The sequence below is a fragment of the Panthera pardus genome, unplaced genomic scaffold (genome assembly GCF_024362965.1).
Source record: "Panthera pardus isolate Hobbes unplaced genomic scaffold, ASM2436296v1 HiC_scaffold_19, whole genome shotgun sequence".
NCBI classification, from domain to species: Eukaryota; Metazoa; Chordata; class Mammalia; order Carnivora; family Felidae; genus Panthera; species Panthera pardus.
Window position 1 is genome coordinate 8708629 of NW_026526754.1, and position 17666 is coordinate 8726294.

At 39.6% G+C, this 17666-nt stretch overlaps 1 protein-coding gene across 4 annotated transcripts in view; it reads left to right on the plus strand.

The window, feature by feature from the left end:
• Positions 1 to 17666, plus strand: part of TANGO6 (transport and golgi organization 6 homolog) — a 192000-nt gene that overhangs the window by 103902 nt on the left and 70432 nt on the right. For all 4 annotated transcript variants that reach the window (XR_002081659.2, XM_019455446.2, XM_019455444.2 and 1 more), the window contains one exon: positions 5778 to 5918. Coding sequence is in view for 3 of the 4 variants with exons in the window: in XM_019455446.2 (XP_019310991.2) it covers positions 5778 to 5918 (141 nt within the window). In the remaining variant the exon portion in view is untranslated. The remainder of the gene's footprint in view (positions 1 to 5777; positions 5919 to 17666) is intronic.

A 17666-nucleotide genomic window follows, 5' to 3' on the forward strand; every position in this document is an offset into this window, starting at 1 on the left:
CCATACGATTCACTCATTTAAAATATACAATTTAGTGGTTTTAGTGTATTCACAGAGTGTGAACCCATCATCACAATCATTTTAGAAGGTTTATATCGCTCCAGAAGGAAACTCCACATCCATTAGCCCTCACTCCCTATTTCCCCCTACCTCCTACAGCCCTGGGTAACCACTAAATCTACTTTCTGCCTATAGATTCACCTATTCTGGATATTTCATATAAATGGAATCACACAATATGTGGGTTTTATGTTTCTTACCATTTTGTCTCAGAAGTACCTGAGAAGTTTGAGTGAGTAGGTGGTTTTTCAGGTTGATGTGGGCATTTTGGGAGATAGGTTGTTCTCTGCCCAGGAGAAGGGGGCAGGTTAGTTTCAAAGTGGAGATTGGCTTAGCAGATTCTTGGGAAAGAGCCAGTCAGCAAAGACATTCGGAGCTAAACTATCTTTCCTACAATGCAAGAGCATCGTGTAAGGTAAGACTATACCTAGACTATTTTTACTGCTGAAGATCTACAGAATCAGTGAACAGCTTGCTGAGGAATCATCTTGAAGTCAGTGCTGTTGGGATTAGAATACATTTCTGGCTTTGCAAGGGAAGTCTTTGGGGGAAACACACAGTTATTTTACAAAGTTGACTGTCTCTATTTTGTTGCATGATATACTTTAAATAATATTTTTTTTCAGTTGAGTTAATTTGCTTATATCCCGAGCTTTGCCAGAAAATACAGATCAGAACGCTTTCATGAGCCCTAGCCGGTTTTAGATTCACCTTTACCTTCTACGTCACTTACCTGTTATACCATACCTTGAAGTGCGTAGTCATTTTCCTGCAGTCAGAGCAGGGGCAGGTATCTCTCCCAGACTCATTTGGTTCTTATTTTGCCAAAAGGATTGATGTGTCATGTTTCCTTGAAGCCTGTGCTGACCCAGAAGTTACCCCACTTTCAAATTACAAAGGAATTATCAAGTGCAAGGGACCAAGGGTCATGTGAAGGTTACGGCCGTGTTTCCTCCATTGTCAAAATTCAGGGAGCTTTCAAATAAGAAACAAAAACGGTCACACAAAATTTCATCTCTTTAATTGTTCTGCAGTCTTAACCATCATATGTAATTCTCTTTGCTGCTTGGTGTAAGAGTGAGGAGGGAGGTGCCCTTGTCCTCTAGGGATTTATAAACTCCTAGGTGGCAGCTGTATCCTAGACGGTAAAACTCAAACAGTCAGAGGGCCATTTGGCAGCAGTCTGGGGAGCAGGCCAGCAAGAAGATAAACAGTTGCTAACCTGGGACTGTGGGAAACAAGGAAACCAGGCTTTGCTATTGGCAACCTTTTAATGCAAGAGTGGAAGGATTTAAAGCTCCCTAGTGGAATTAAAAGTTTGGCATTATAAGAAAAGTACTTAAGTAAGTAAATAAATACATACATAAATAAATCATTTTTTTTTTTAAATCTGAAGAAGGATATGTTAGGATTCCTTTGGATGAAAAAAAAATCATATCGGCATACACATAAAAGGATATTTATTGATTTATTTATGTAGAGTCTAAGTGGGTGGAAATACAGTTGAATCCAGAGGCTCAAAGTGTGATTATCAGGTCTCTTCCTTTTCTCTTTCGCTCTCTTGGCTTGATCCTCTTCTGTGTTGGCTGTATTTTTGAGGGGGCTTTCTCCACATAGTGGCCACAGGCAGCTCTAGGCTAATAACTTCAACAGGGAAAACACACACACACACACCCCAAAACCCTATTTGTCCCAGTAGTTGCAATGTGGGATCCAGAATTGAGTCTCATTGCCCATTACTGAGCCCATCATTATGTGGGCTTGGGGTGGAATGTCCTAACTGGCCAGATGAGTTCACACACGAAGGGGGGAGAAAGTGGGCAGTTGGCTCCACTTAAACCACTTAGACTAAGTGTAGGAAAAGGATAGTTCCCAAAGGACCATCAGGTGTTGCTACCAGAAGACAGAGTAGATGCTATGTGCAGCCAGATCTCTGCCTGCTACAGAGAGGAAATCAAGAGCTCACCTGGTTTTGAAGTAGATAGCAAGATAATGTTGTTAGAGGTAAATATGTGTTCTCTGCTAAAGATTAATGAGAGGAAATAGGCATAAACAACGTAGGAGGGACTTCAGTAATAAATGTTTTTCAGAAAAGCTAGAAATAGATCAAAGTTTTATTAAGCAGACCCCATTTTCCCACCGATTTCCATTATAAAGTCACAACTGTATTCCTAAAAGGGAACAAATCCACCAGATTTCTCACTTGGGAACTTCTGATGAAAAAGCAGTTATGGTTGCTGTAGATCTGTGGTGCCTACCAGAGGTTGCGATGTAGCAGTGGTACAATTCTCCCAGAACTGCGGTTACCAACTACCAATTCACTTTTGCTTTGGGCTTCTTCAGATTTGGAAGCTGTTTCCTTTCCCTCCCTTAGTAAACAATCTCCCTCCCTTTCTCTCTCCCTCTCTCTCTTAAGAGAGAGAGGGAGAGAGAAAGAGAAGAGGAAAGGGGCCGAGGGAGAGAGAGAGAAAGAGGAAGAGAATCTTAAGCAGCCTCCACGCTCAGCGCGGAGACTCACATGGGGCTCGATCTCGCGACACTGGGATCATATGCTCTGAGCTGAAATCAAGTCTGATGCTCAACTGACGGTGCCACCCAGGCGCCTCTATTTATCTTTTCTTAGCCCACTGACATTTTTCCTTTGCTAAGATAGCTTTAACTTCATCTTGGACATCCAAGAACTTTCCCATCGTTTTGCATAATAGAGCTAACTACAAATGCAGTGTCTCATTGTGCCAACAGGGGAACTGTCTGATTCAGGTTCTGTCACAGCCTGAAACTTCCTTAAGAGCAGAGCTTTTGCTTTTATAAGATTGGAGGCCAGATAAAGGAAGTGGTGGTTAGGACCACATGCAGGGACTTCCCAGGCTTTTTGGAAGCAATGAAAAGGTAGGGGTGGGGAAGGCAGAAAAGAAGCAGGTACAGGCAGCCTTTAGCAAGTGTACTGCCTTTGTGTATATCTGACTTACCAGAGAATGGAATCACAACCTACAACATAGAAAATAGTATGTAGACTTTGCCTGCACGAATGTCAAGTTCAAACGGGAGATTGGCAAACTCAGATGAAAAATTATTAAAGATTTCTTAAGCATTTCTATTACTCCTTCCCCATCTTTCTTAATTCCTGAAATTTATATCAAGACTATATCTTTGAACTCTTTTATTAATTCATTCATTCAACAAATAGTTACTGAGTGCCTGCTGTGTGCTGGCACTCTTCTAGGCATGGAGGCTACAGCAGGGAAAAAACAAAATCCTTCACTTTGCAAATTTTACCTTCTAAGGAGGAGACTAGTCGATAAATAAGCAAATGCCATATATAATGTGTATAGTGCTAAGAAGAAAAATCAAGCATAAGGAGTGGTAGGAGAAGGAGGCTGCCATTTTATATGTGATAAGTGTGATATTTGAGCAGAGACATGATGGGGCTTGGGGAGCAAGCCCTAAGGCTACCTGTAGGAGGAGAAGCCTGGGCAGAGCGGGATGTCAGAGGAAGACAGTAGACCTGAAGCAGCGTGGTCTACTCTAAGAACAGTGAGGAGGCCAGAGGTGCTGGAGGATAGTGAGCAGGGGAGAGTAGTGGTAAAAGATGAGGTCAGTGAGTGAGCAAAGGCAGGTGGAGATGGGGTTTGCTCATAAACAAGGGAGAGGGAAACCATTGAGGGCTTTGGGCAGAAGAATGATGGGGCCTGATTTGGTTTAGCCAGATGGTTCCAGCTGTGATGAAGGTAAATGGTAAAAGCAGACGGGCCAATTAGGAGATTATTGGAGGGGAAAAAAAGGAAATCAACAGGCCAGAAATAATGGACCAGAGTAGTTGAAGTAGAGGTGGTAAAAAGAAGCAGTCTCTTCCCGGATATATTTTGAAACCTGTATTTCTTTTCTTTGTTTTTCTTTTCTTCTTCCCCACTATTCTTTAAAAGCGTGTAACGTTTTCTTCCCAAGTAACCCAATTTGTATTTATATAATTTTGAGACTAGGGGCTTTATTTCTAATTCTGTCATAGATCATATATCCCCTCCTCTCTCCGTCCGTGTAAAGTTTGCTCGATATGGGGCGGGGCTCAGATAATGATTACACATCTAGGAGGTACTGGCATGATGGGAAAAGGAATCAGGAAGTGAAGGAGTCTCCCCTTATCTGCAGTTTGCCTTTCCACAGTTTCAATTAGCCTCGGTCACCTGTGGTCTGGAAGCAGATAATCCTCCTTCTGACTAAATCATCAGAAGGTCAGTAGTAGCCAAACACTGTCACAATGCCTGCGTCACTGACCTCACTTCGTCTGCTCATGTAGCCATTTTATTATCTCACGTCATCACAAGCAGAATGTGGGCGAATACAATACATTAAGATATTTTGAGAGAGAGAAAGACCACATTCACATAACACTTATGACAGTTGTTATTGTTATTGCAATTGTTCCAATTGTTCTCTTTGATTAGTTATTGTTGTTAATATCTTATTGTGCCTGATTTATAAATTAAACTTTATTAGGGGCACCTGGGTGGCTCAGTAGGTTGAATGTCCGACTTCCACTCAGGTCATGATCTCATGGTTTGTGGGTTCAAGCCCCACATCAGGCTCTGTGCTGACAGCTCAGAGCCTAGAGCCTACTTCAGATTCTGTGTCTCCCTCTTTCTCTGCACTTTCCCTGCTTGCACTCTGTCTCTCTCTTGCTCAAAGATAAATAAACATTAAATCAAAAAATAAATTAATTAATTAAACTTTTTCATAGGTAGGTATGTATAGGAAGAAACATAGAATATAGAGTGTTTGGAACTATCTGCAGTTTCAGACATTCACTGCGGGTCTTGGAACATATCCCCTGCGAATAAGGGGGGGCTACTACCATACTTGGAAGAGAGACTCAAGAGCAGGACCTTCCCCACTTCTGATCAAGGAACTCAGCCATAAGTATAGGTCTCCTACTGATCATGCCCAAAATGCTCTGAAGATATTTCCTTGTGGAAATTACTCTCATCGTTGACAGTTTTACAGAGAATACTCATATTGGAACAGAGAACCGCAGCAAAGACAGGAAGCACTGCTGTGCTTTGGCAGGAATAATACTAGTCATAGAACCATAGAGTCTCAGACTTGGAGGGCTCTCTGGAGGGTATTTAATCCAGTCTTCTCCTGCTGCTTGTGAATCCCTGCCACAATATATAATCATCTACCCTCTGCTTTAAGAGACTAGAATCCAAGGGCGCCTGGGTGGCTCATTTGAGCATCAGGTTGAGCGTCTGACTTTTGATTTTGGCTCCAGTCATGAACCCAGGGTGGTAGGATTGAGCCCCAAGTCAGGCTCTGTGCTGAGCATGGAGCCTACTTAAGACTCTCTTTCTCTCCTTCTCTTTCTCCTCCTCTCTCCTCCTCCCCCTCTCTCTCTCCCTCACTTGCACTCTCTCTGTCTCTCTCTCTCAAAAAAAAAAAAAAAAAAAAGAGTCTAGAATTCATAAATCATAGAATGCCAGTGCTGGAAGTGATCTTAGAGAACACATAGGACTGAGACTAGAAGAATCCAGGAGTCTGAACTCCCAGACCCGTGTTCTCCGCTCTCACTATGCTGTCATTCCAAATAAAGGGCAGCCCTTCCTGGTAGAATTACAGAGGTGGGTTTAAGTGTCTCAGTGTTCATCCCGTCACAGGCTGTCTGGGTTTATTTGCTTTCCAATTTTAAACCATAATGAATCCTTTCTTTTTATTTTTAACCCCAGGGGTTGCCTTGCTCTCAGATGTGTACCCTGAGAAAATCTTGCTTGGCCTGTTGGCTCAGTATGACGGTGGTAAAGACAAGCACACGCCAGAGACCAGAATGAAAGTCGGGGAAGTCCTGATGCGAGTTGTCCGGGCATTAGGTGAGTTTTCCACGGCCTGGAAAATGGTGGGGGGCAGTATGGCTTCGGAACCAAAGTCTGTGTACCTTGGAGGTTTCTTATGCTAGCAAGGGGAGGACAGTTTCAGGGCTGAGATGAACTACTTCCTGCTCAAGGATTTAGCAACAATCCACACGCCCACTAAGGGATTGGCAGCAATAGTGCCTGTTTTCCTACCACTGCTTGTTCTCCGCCCCTCAGCTATGTTGGGGCCTGATTTTCGTTGGAGCTGGAATGAGAGTTTCACACTGGCTGAGCAGCAGCAGGAGGAATGTCAGACAGGGAAGGAATAGCACTAGCTCTTGTTGAATGGCTACTGTGTGCCAGGTCGTCTGCATATATAGTCTCATCTAGTTTTCCCAACAAATGCTACAGAGAGGCTGTTGTTAGACCCGTTTTATAGGTGAGGAAATCGTGGTGCAGAGACCTTCAGCAGTTTGTCCCCAGACACTTTCAGCTGGTAAATAGTGGTGCTGAGAATTGAACCCCCCAACTCAAAGGACGTTGCTCCAGACTACATAAGCTGAGAGTTGTAAGTAAGAGCATGAGCTCCTGGGTCACAATATCTGGGTTCAAATCTCAAACTGCTGCTTATTGGCTATGTGACCATGGAAACATTTCTGAACCTCTTGGTACTTCAGTGTCATCGTGTATAATATGAGGATATTAATAGCACTTACCTCATAGGGCTATTGTAAGGATTAAATAAGGTAATACTTGGAATAGTGTTTGGCACACAGTACAGGCTCAATAAATTTTCATTTTTGCTAACAAGAAAGATTGCTTTTTTAAAGAAAAGAAATACTTTATTATTTACTACTTATTGAGTACCCTTAAGGGGCTGGGAGATGGGACACTGGGGAGTCAGGACAAAGAAAACAATTGTTCACGTTAAAGATGGGGGTTAAATTAAGATAAACTAACAAATTTCTCCATAAGTCAAAAAGTATACTGTTGTTATTTTTATATCGGGCTATATAACATAGAATTGGGAGGGGGTTCTTTAACTTGCATTACATAAACTTAGCCATTGACTGCTACACTGAATATAGATAGCTTGAAGCCTTAAAATAAGGCAAACCAGTCGTTCAAGTGTGGCCAGTGGTATATAGTATCCATTGAGCCAACCAGCTGCCATGTTGAACTTGGAAAATTAAGGTGTGTTTGGGGGCCATATTCTCACTCTGTATGTCTGTGTCACATTACATTAAGAGATGTAGTAGCATGAGTGGTTAGTATTTTGGCCTGAAAACAATGCCACACCGAACTGGACTTCTTCTTTAATCTAGATCAGCATCTTCTCAAGCACTTGTTCTCGGCCCTTTAGTAATTCCATCATGTATCCCCTAGCCTGTGACCTAAGGCAGAGAGAGAAGTGATCTCAGCTTCAGTTTGACTAATTTGTCTGTGAGCTCATAAATGTTACTCTACCCAATAGGTGAAGATTTTGGAGAACAAAATAGCTTTTTGCCACTTTCTTTGAGAAATCACACTGATTTCTTCTTTACCAGCATTCAAAGTATTTACAAAGCTTCTGAATAACCATGCATTATTTCTTCAGATATAGCCCTGAATTTTCCTAATTTCTGGGCGTCCCTCCTGGTTAAAAAAGAGGACCTAGATCTCTACTCACTTAAATAATTTTTTTCTACCTAAATCTTTTGATTAGTGAAAGAAAAATCTCATGAAAGTGAAATTTAGAAAAAAAAAATGTTTTCTAGTCTTTAAAGAAAGACCAACTTTCTATATTTGCCTTAGTCCTAAATATGGATCCGAAACATACCAGACAAGTGCACCATTATAAGAAATCATTCTCTCACAGGAGGTGTGAATGTTAAGCTTCAAGTATCTCAGGTCCAAGTGCAACCTGTGACTTCTATTTGCGTCTATCATTGGGATTATCGGAGCTAAGAAGGAACGTATGCCATACATAGACTACATCAGTGTAACATGTACTTTCTCTGTAACTTCTGGTAGACCTCTACCGCCGGGATGATGAACACCGAAATGCATGTTTCTCGGTCTCTAGTGACCAGGGGTGGGAGTGGAGGTGAAGAACTGGGTGGATTGGGAGAGAGGCCTTATTCCACCTTACATGTGCCTATAATTAGCCCAATTCCCAAAACAGTCTTTTGCGGGCTGTTTCAAAGAAAACTCCATCAATTCTCAAAGTTCTAATGTTTCCATAGCCTACTCTTTTGGGTATCCAGCCATAGATACCGCCTTTAGCTTTACCTGCCAGTTTCTAATTCACATTACCAACATGTCCAAGTGCGGAGACGAGGTGGCTTGCTGAAATCCTTTCACTGGAGTTAAAGCCCGTTTTTACAACATAGCCAGTATTCTTAGTTTACCAGTGATATGGAAATCTCTGTGGACAGCCTCTCTGGAAGGCTTCCTTAATAAGTACCCTGCTTTCATTGGCCTGGGACTTGCTCTGTCCCCACGCCCAGCTCTTCTTTGCAGCAGGGGGAGTTCCACAGGAGAACGAGGCCCACGGGTGGGAACCGGGTGCAGGACACTGCTGCTTCCTCTTGGCATCATGCCTAGTTCCCCAAGCACGTCTGCTTTCCTTCCTGCTGCTAGACGCTGGTGAAAATCAGGAGCTTTTTTCTTGCCATTTTTAAAAACGGAGGTATCACACACACACAGTGAAGTATATAAAGTATACTAACGTCAGTGTAGAAAGCTTGTAGTAGCCCATGAAGTTTCCTTTTGTCCCTTCCTAGTCTCTACCTGCCCCAGAGGTAAGCACTATTCTAAACTTTTTGTCACTGTCCGTTTATTTTGATTGTTCTCAAACTTCATTTTCATGGACTCAAATCCCCATATTTCTAGTATGCCAACAGATCTAGACACTTTTGTAAATTGGGGTCAAATTTGGGGGCTAAAAATACTTCATAGGCATGCTGTGTATGGTCTTTGCTGTTGTCTCACAAGAGGAGGTACATAATGTCTGGTCGTCTCATTTTAGTGGTGCTGAGAGCGATTAGTGGTGTTTCTAGTCAGGTTCATCTGTTATAAACTTCTCCATCAACCTTCTTCCTCGTGGTTTTAAGTAACCATTGATCGTTGTAGCCTAGATCCATTATTTCATAAGGGTTGTATATTTTTTTTAGACATTAAGAAACAGCTACAGAGAGGGCTACTAACTTGCCTAATGTCACACAGCTAATTAATGGTAGATCCCGAATTTGAACTCAGACAGCTTGACTCCAGACCCAGTCTTATTACCCAAAACAGTGTTGCATCCTGAATATTCTCCCATGTTATTAAGCACCTTTTTCCTGTCATTAACATGGACATTTTCCACATCCTCTGTAATTTTTAATGATTGCATGGTAATATATCATTTGAATGTACCATAATTTTTTCAAGTGACCAACTTACAGGTTGGTCCGAGTTTTTGCTGTTATGAATTACATTAAGATGAATATCCTTGTAGCTAAATCCTTTGTGCAGATTCATGATCATTTCCTAGGAAAACAATTTTCTAAAAGTAGAATTTGTTAAAAGCATGTGCATATTTTTAAAGATATTTATTGCTAAGTTGTCTTCCAGGGAGGTTGTGCCAGTTTATTTATTTAAAATTTTTAATTTGAGTATAGTTGACACACAATGTTAAAGTAGTTTCAAGTGTACAACATAGCGATTTGAGAAGTTTATACGTTATACTGTGCTCGCTACAAGTATATCCGCCATCTGTCAACCATATAATGCTGTTACAGTATCATTGACTGTATTCCTTATGCTGTGCCTTTTGTTCTTGTGACTTACTCATTCCATGGAAGCCTGTACCTCCCACTCTCCTTTAGCCATTTTGCCCGTCCCCCTGGGATTGTGCCAGTTTATATTTCAGCGTTTGAGTGATACCCTTGTCCGTACTGTATATGCCATGTATTATCATTTTTATCAAGCACATGTATAAAGAAATGCTACCTTGTTTTTACTTCCATTAATTCCATTGATAAGGTTAAACATTTTTCATATATTTATTGACTAAATTTTGTATGTGGAGAGTGTGTGTGTGTATGTGTGTGTGCGTGCGTGCGTGTGTGTGTGTGTGTGTGTGTGTGTAAATTGGCTTTTCCTATTCTTTCTCCATCTTTCTGTTGGGGGTATTGATTTTGTTATATGATTTATAAAACCTTTACCTATTTAAAAATTGTGAACCACTGAAATTTATGTTGTGACTATTTTCTATGGGTTGTTTACATTGTAGTTGTGTTCATACTTTCTGTTTCCCTTTATTTTGAAACACAGAAGTTATTTATTTTGATATAGGCAAATCTATCTACTCCTTTATGGTTTTTCTTCCTATAGGAAGGCTTTCTCAAACCAAGATTATATATTAATCTGTATGTTTTAATCTCTACTCTTCAATGTAGAAAATATTGTGGAGAGATTTTGGTTTCGTTTCTTTTATTTAAGGAACTGTTTAGTTTTTTATTGTACTTTGAGAAATTTAATCTTAACACATTGCTAAATTACCAATCACTCCAAATGTTTCTCCATATGTTTCCTCTTATATGGCCCAGTGTCGATGTTGACAATAACCTGTGGACTGTTATCTGTCATTGCAGTTTTTAAAACTTCTTTTAAAAATATATCATTAGAATACTGTGCCCAAGATAGTGAATCGGCAATTGGGACATTACTTAAAAAGTAGAATTAAAGTGAAGAGGATTGAATACATATGCGACGGTATTTCCTTCTGAGGCCGCCTGGAGCATTATTCCTGATCTGATGAAGACTACACAGCTTTCTCACATATGCCAGATGCAATATCTGCTTTCTCTTCAGCAGGGCTGAACAAACATTGCCCCGTCCTTTGTTCTCTAGATTAGTGATTTTCAAATAGGGAGGCAGGGGAAAGAATTTTGCTCCCTAGGAGATATCTGGAGACATTTTTAGTTGTTACAACTGGGGGCAGGAGAATATTACTGGCCATTTAGTGGGTATAAGGCAGGGATGCTCCTCAACAGCCTACAGTGAGTGTACAGGACAGCCCCCTACAATGCAGAATGATCTGGCCCGGAATGTCAGTAGGGCCCCATGTTGATATACCCTGTTGTAGAGCTCATGTGGACCATTCTGTTTCTGCTTTATAACCTTACTCACATGTGATAAATGCAGGACTACAACATACAATTATGCAGGTTGTTCACAGCCATAAAAGTTCTAAGAGGTGTTATTGTATGAATGGCATGCCCTGGAGTTGTACAATATTCAGTCATCCTGGTGGCCTTGACCGAATTTCCAGCCTATCTCCCATCTGTTACTTTTTATATTGCCATCTCACTGGAGAGAGTTTGAAAAAGTTATTTGTTCCTTTCTGTAATATATTTACACATCCTTTTGGATGTGGGAGCTTGTGCACCTGGTTTATCTATTTTATACCAATCTTATGACCGTAATTTCCAGTGATATCTTCTCTGATACCTGCTGAATTCGGGAGTTGTCCTTATTAAAAAGCCTGTGTCTACCTTTGAGGTGATTATATATGCCTCCTACCCTTTCTTGCCTTCCTTTTACATTTAATGGACCATAATATGAACTAAATTATATTTTTAAATTATCTCTTATATTTAGGGAAGATTTATATACTTTTCCAGCATCTATTTCATATTCTTAGAAAGGAGAGAGAAGAATACATGAGATTGCTTTTTATTTGTACGTGGCTCTCATGTGAATCCAAAGCTTAGGTCAGAAATCCTTGACAGGAAAACAGTTTCCACCTCTGCCCATAATAATACCCAAACATTTTCTGCATTCTAATTTAATTTCCTGCTTTTGTCAAGTTCTAAATAATATAAATTCTTGGGTTATATGATAGCTCTTCCTAATACTCAAAGGTTTGTTTTTTGTTTTTAGTCTTGAGTATACTTACTTTTTTCTTAATCTTGGGGGTAGGAGTATCAATATAGTTTAGTTCAGAAATGTTTTTTGATTAGCTACTAAATGGCAGATTCTGTACCTGGGGCTGGAAGTAAGAGCATGAAGAAGCCATAGTCTCTTCCTGCAAGGAGCTTACAGTTTAGTAGGAGAGAGTGACTCATACACAGACCACCTCTGTCAGGTGGTCTGCTTGTGGAGGGCGCTGTAGGAGCGCAGGGGAAGTGGTCTTTGTCCTTTTTCTTGAGATCCTGCAGTTGAATGTGGCACTGTACTATGGGGCTGCATCAATTCCTTGTCCTTATCACCACACCGCAGGCCAATTTTTGAAAAATAGCTTTTTGTCTGATAGTTTTCAGAGATTTTCAACTCACAGCATATGTCTGAATTAAGATAAAAGGGTAGGTCGGACATGTGAATAATTGGATAGTCTGGGAGTTGAGTATTTATAGATTTCAGCAGCAATAGACAACAGTCAAGGGTTAGAGTTTTCATATTCCAAAAGGAGAAATTTTTCAGCAAAATTCAGAGGATCAAATGAAATGCTTCTTGCCAAGTCTGCCTAGGTTAGCATCAATATAGTTCAATGTAACGGATATTTATATTAATATAAACTGGAAATACTAATCTGGCTGGAATTGAAGGTTGAGGCCCAGACCGAATAGCTATTTTTTTTTTCTCATCTTCCTTCTCTTTTTCTTACTCATGTCGAATTTTTTTGAGAGGTGTAACTTTAAAATCTATTTATAGACCTTTTTCATAATTGTATCAGTAATCCATGGTCATCTTGGACAATTTGGAAGATATGAAAAAGTATTAAAAAAGGTGATCACTAATAGTTCCACCATTCAGAAGTAACCACTCTTTGTTTACATTTTGATGTCTTCTTCTAGTTTCCTTTTCTTTCTCATAATCGTAATCATACTGTATGTATACTGCTTTTTTTTTCATTTAACATTACTTATAAGCACTTTTCCATGTCGTTAAAATTTTGAGAATATAAGATTTATTGGTTGTATTATAATCAATAGCTTGAATTTATCATAATTTTATTTAATTATCTTTTAGAAAGAGATTATTGTTTATTAGGTTATTTCCAGTTCCTTACTTTATGAGGAACTTTATGAGGATTATGAGGTGTGCTATTGATTATTCTTGTACATAAATTCTTTTGGTAAGTCATTGATTCTTTCCTTAGGATTGGTTCCTACAAGGAAAATTACTAGGTCAAAAACTATATGCATGTGCTTAAGGCTCTTGATATTTAGAGCTAAGTTGCCCTCCAGAGATGTGTACTCTTAGCAGTGAATGAGACTGCTAAGTTCTCACAGAGAAAAAATCTTCCATGACTTCAGACCAAACTTCTAACCCTAACCAGCCATCTCCAAAATGTGTACCTTTGCTTCCAGAATGAATGGAGGAACCTGTCAGAGAATGTTGGTCCGTGGGTGGGTAGATGAAAAGAGGAAGAAGCGAGGGAGGGAGGGAAGGAGGGGGAGAAGGAGGGAAGGACTGATGGATGGATGGAAGGGTGGATACATGACTCAGTGTGAAACCACTGCTGCTCCAGAAGCGCACCTCAGATCTGGTAGTGTCATCATGATATGCAAAGAACAGTACGCAATTATTTTTAGAGGCAAAACGTAGTCTTCTAATCAGCAAGCTCAGACAAGTTCCAGTTTACTGTAGGTCAGAAACTTCTAAAAATGAGAGTGAAAATAGAAAGCCATAGTCATGTTGCTCCATCTGAAGAATTTACCTTCAGTGAACCCTGTAGGAAAGATCAGGAATTAATATTTGGAATGAGGAATGAGGGGAGAGAACCAAATCTCTTGTCTCTGTTGGAGTATGCTATGGGAAGTAGAGTATCACCTGGGAATAGTGGGGCAAAACAGCTTATATTTCCAGGTTAAAAGGCACTTCTTCTCAAATTACTCTATGTTCCAAGAAAAGGGTGGGTCCTGTGCTTGAGGGTATATTTCTAACTCTTAAAACCTGTAAAACACCCTTATTTAATGTGCTCTGTCAACTTTTCCATATTACCTGCTTCATTTTTTAAGTTTTAGTTCAGCAGTCACTGCTACCTTAGAGTTCATCCAAATCGTGAGCAACCCATGATCCCATCTAGCTCAGGTGAAGCCCATAATGTGACTTTAGAGAACCTATCGTCTTCCCAGAGAGGAGGGAATTCAGCCCCAGATTCTGCTCTGACAACCACCTTCTTCTAGCCGTTGTAGAAAATAAAGGAAGATGGGATAATTGGATTTGTCTAGTAGGTTACTCTGATTTCCAGTTGGTTTGGCCTGGGAGTTAAGATGAGAGGAGGATCTTTTATTATTATTATTATTTTTAATTTTAATTTAAGTTTTAGTTAACATACAGTGCAAAGTTTGTTTTAGGAGTAGAATTCAGTGATTCATCACTTACATTCAACACCCAGTGCTTATCACAAGTGCTCTCCTTAATACCCATCTCCCGTCTAGTCCATCCCTCACCCACCTCCCTCCAGCAGCCCTCAGTTTGTTCTGGATCATTAAGAGACTCTTGTAGTTTATTTCCCTCTCTCCTCTTTTCCCCGTTTCCCGTAGAGGAGAGGAGCTTTTAAATGACTATAATATTGTTATAGTATGGATGTATCACACAGTTTTTACCATTTATTTAACCATTCCTCTGTGCTTGGACCTTCAGTTTTTTCTGATTTGTGTTTCCTATGGCATACAGACTGCAATATGAATTCTCATATATGTGTGCAAACAGAAATATATATTAATATGTATATATGCATTTTCTGTATATATGTACATGCTACGTACTGGGCCTTTATTTCTGTAAGATCGATATTTGCCAAAGTGGAATCACTGGCTCAAAAGCTGTTTATATTTTAAATTGTTTATATACTAACAGATTACTTCCTAAAATTGTGGGTGAGCTAGAGCTCTTTGGACCCCCTGCTATGTGTGTTGGCAGATAGAGAAAAATATCTTTTGAAAATTGTGTTTTTCAAAGGGAACAGACTAAGCAAGTTCTTTGTTGTGTGTTATTTTCTTTGTCTTGATTGCAATGGGGGGAAAAAGTCTTGTTTTTAAGAAATACATTATTAATACATCTTGCTCTTAAGCAATTTACAAGACTAGTCAAGGAATGACAAATCAGCTTTAGAACTATCTTACTCAACAAAATTTGTTCAAAGGTGCAGCATCGTATCGTTCACTTCAAGGGCATTCTAATTAGGTAGTTTCCAGAAATATTTTAACTTTTACTTTAGTGATGAAAAAATTTTACTTTGTGGGCTTTTCTTTCATAACACGTTTTGGCTCTCTTCTGTGTCGTAAACAACCCCAGAATTTAATGGCTTAAAGCAACAACCATTCGTTTGTTCAGAATTCCGTAATATGTATTAAGCTTGGCAACGCAGCCCGTGTCTGCTTCACATGGAGGTGTCTGGGCTCAGCTGGTGGTTCTTCTGCTGCGTGGAGTGTAGCCTGGGCTCACCCAGGAGGCTGCACTTGGCTGGGGTGCTGACTGGGGCAGCTTAGTGCTCTTCCACATGGTTATTCTCTTCCCTGTGTGTGGACACTCATCATTTGGTAGTTACCATGCCTATTAAGAGCTCAACCTAGAACTGGCTTAGTATGACTTCTGCCACATTCTACTATCAAAGTAAGTTGCACATCCAGCCCAGGTTCAAGGGGAGGGGAAGTAGCCTCTAATTTTTGATGAGAGAAACAGCACTGTGTTCAGGGATGGTGTGTTGGCAGCCATACCTCTGTGTACTAACTACCACACTACCAAAAATAGTGGTGGTTATTGCCACAAGCCGAACAATACGGGTAAAGGAAAGTCCAGTCTCTCCCAAATATTCGTTACATTTACTATTCTTACCTCCCAAGGAAAACAATGATAATAGTTTGGTATACATTCTTTCATACCTTTCCCTGTGCTCCCATAGGTACATGCAGACATATATGGGCTTTTTCCCTCTTTTACAAAAACAAATTTTAATACTATTACCATTACTCTTAATATTAGTACATGCTATTAATCTGCAATTTCCTTTCTTTGAAGCCAACTTTACCAAGGTATACTTTACATACAATAAAATGCTCCCATTTTAAGTGCACATTTCAACAAAGTTGGATATAAATCCATGTAACCATCACTACAGTCAAAGTGTAGAACATTTTCATCACCTCAAAAAGTTCCTTTGTGCTCAAATTATCTCCCATGTCCCATTCCACACTCCACCCCAGGGAACCCCCGATGAATTCTGTTACCATGGGTTAGATCTGTCTTTTCTAGAGTTTTACGTAAATGGAGTTATACAATGTGTACCCCTTTGGGTTTACTTCTTTTGCTTAGCATGCTGTTTTTGAGATTCATCAACGTTGTTGTGTCTATCGTTAGTTCACTACCTTTTATTTCTAAGTAATATTACTTTATATGAATATACTACAATTTGTTCACACATTTACCTGTTGATGGACATTCAGATCATTTCCAGTTTTGAGCTATTATGAGTGTGGCTGCTATGAACATTCTAGTACAAGTCTCTGTGTGAATGTATGTATATTTTTTCTCTTGGTTAAGTACTGACACTGGAATTGCTGGGTCATACAGTATTTGTATAAGAAACTGCCACACTGTTTTCCAAAGTAGTTGTACCATTGTACATTACGACCAGCAATGTATGAAAGTTCCAGTGGCTCCATATCCTTGCCATCCCTTTATCAATACTTTTTTTTTTTTTTTTTTTAGTTTTTAGCCATTTTAGTGGACCTATAGTGGTATCTCACTGTGGTTTTAATTTGTATTTCCCTGATGACTAATTATGTTGAGCACATGTCTTTTTATGTGCTTACTTTCTATTCATGTATCTCTTTTGTGAAGTAACTTTTCAGATCTTTTTCCATTTTTAATTGTATTATTTATTTTTATTGAGTTGTAAGGGTGCTTTACATGGAGAGGATAGAAGTCCTTTGTCGGGAACATGTATCATGAACATTTTCTCCCAGTCTTTTCTTAATGGTGTCTTTTGAAAAGCAGACATTAATTTTTTGGTTAAATAATATTTATTTATTATAATATTAAGTAAATATGCAAAAACATAAAATTAGGTTATAATTTTTAGTTTATTTACAGCTTTAAAAACAAACACATTTACTTTTTTTTAAGTTTATTTATTCTGAGAGAGAAAGAGTGTGTGTGCATGTGCACAAGCAGGGGAAAGGGCAGAGAGAGAGGAGAGAGAGAATCCCAAGCAGGCTCCACACTATCAGTATGGAGCCTGATGTGGGGCTTGATCCCACATACTGAGAGATCATGACCTGGGCCAAAATCAAGAGTTGATTGCTTAACCCACTGAGCCATCCAGGCCCCCCCCCCATAATTAAAATTTTAATGCCAACAGCAGCAAAAATATCAAATTTATAACAGTATTTTAATGTGATATATCATGTTTTGCAAATTAAATCACTGTCCACAGTGTGAATATTTTGATGTTACAGTGGAGAATTCTTTTAGATCAGCATGCCCAAATTATTATGTGCTGCAAGATAAACCCTTACTCCCATATATTCCTTCTCTGTAAATTACTGCAAAACCTTTGGGTTCTGAAGTCGGGCTGCTTGCACTCAAATCCCTGAATTTTGAATGTCTGACCATAAGCAAGCTACTTAACACTTCTGTGCCTCAGTTTCTTCATCTGTAAAATAATCATAATAATAACACCTACTTCATAGAACTGTTGTGAGGCTTACAGGGAGTTAATAAGATTAAAATGCCAGGTATATAATAAGCAGTCGATGCTTATTATTACCTGAAGCTCCAAGTATTAAC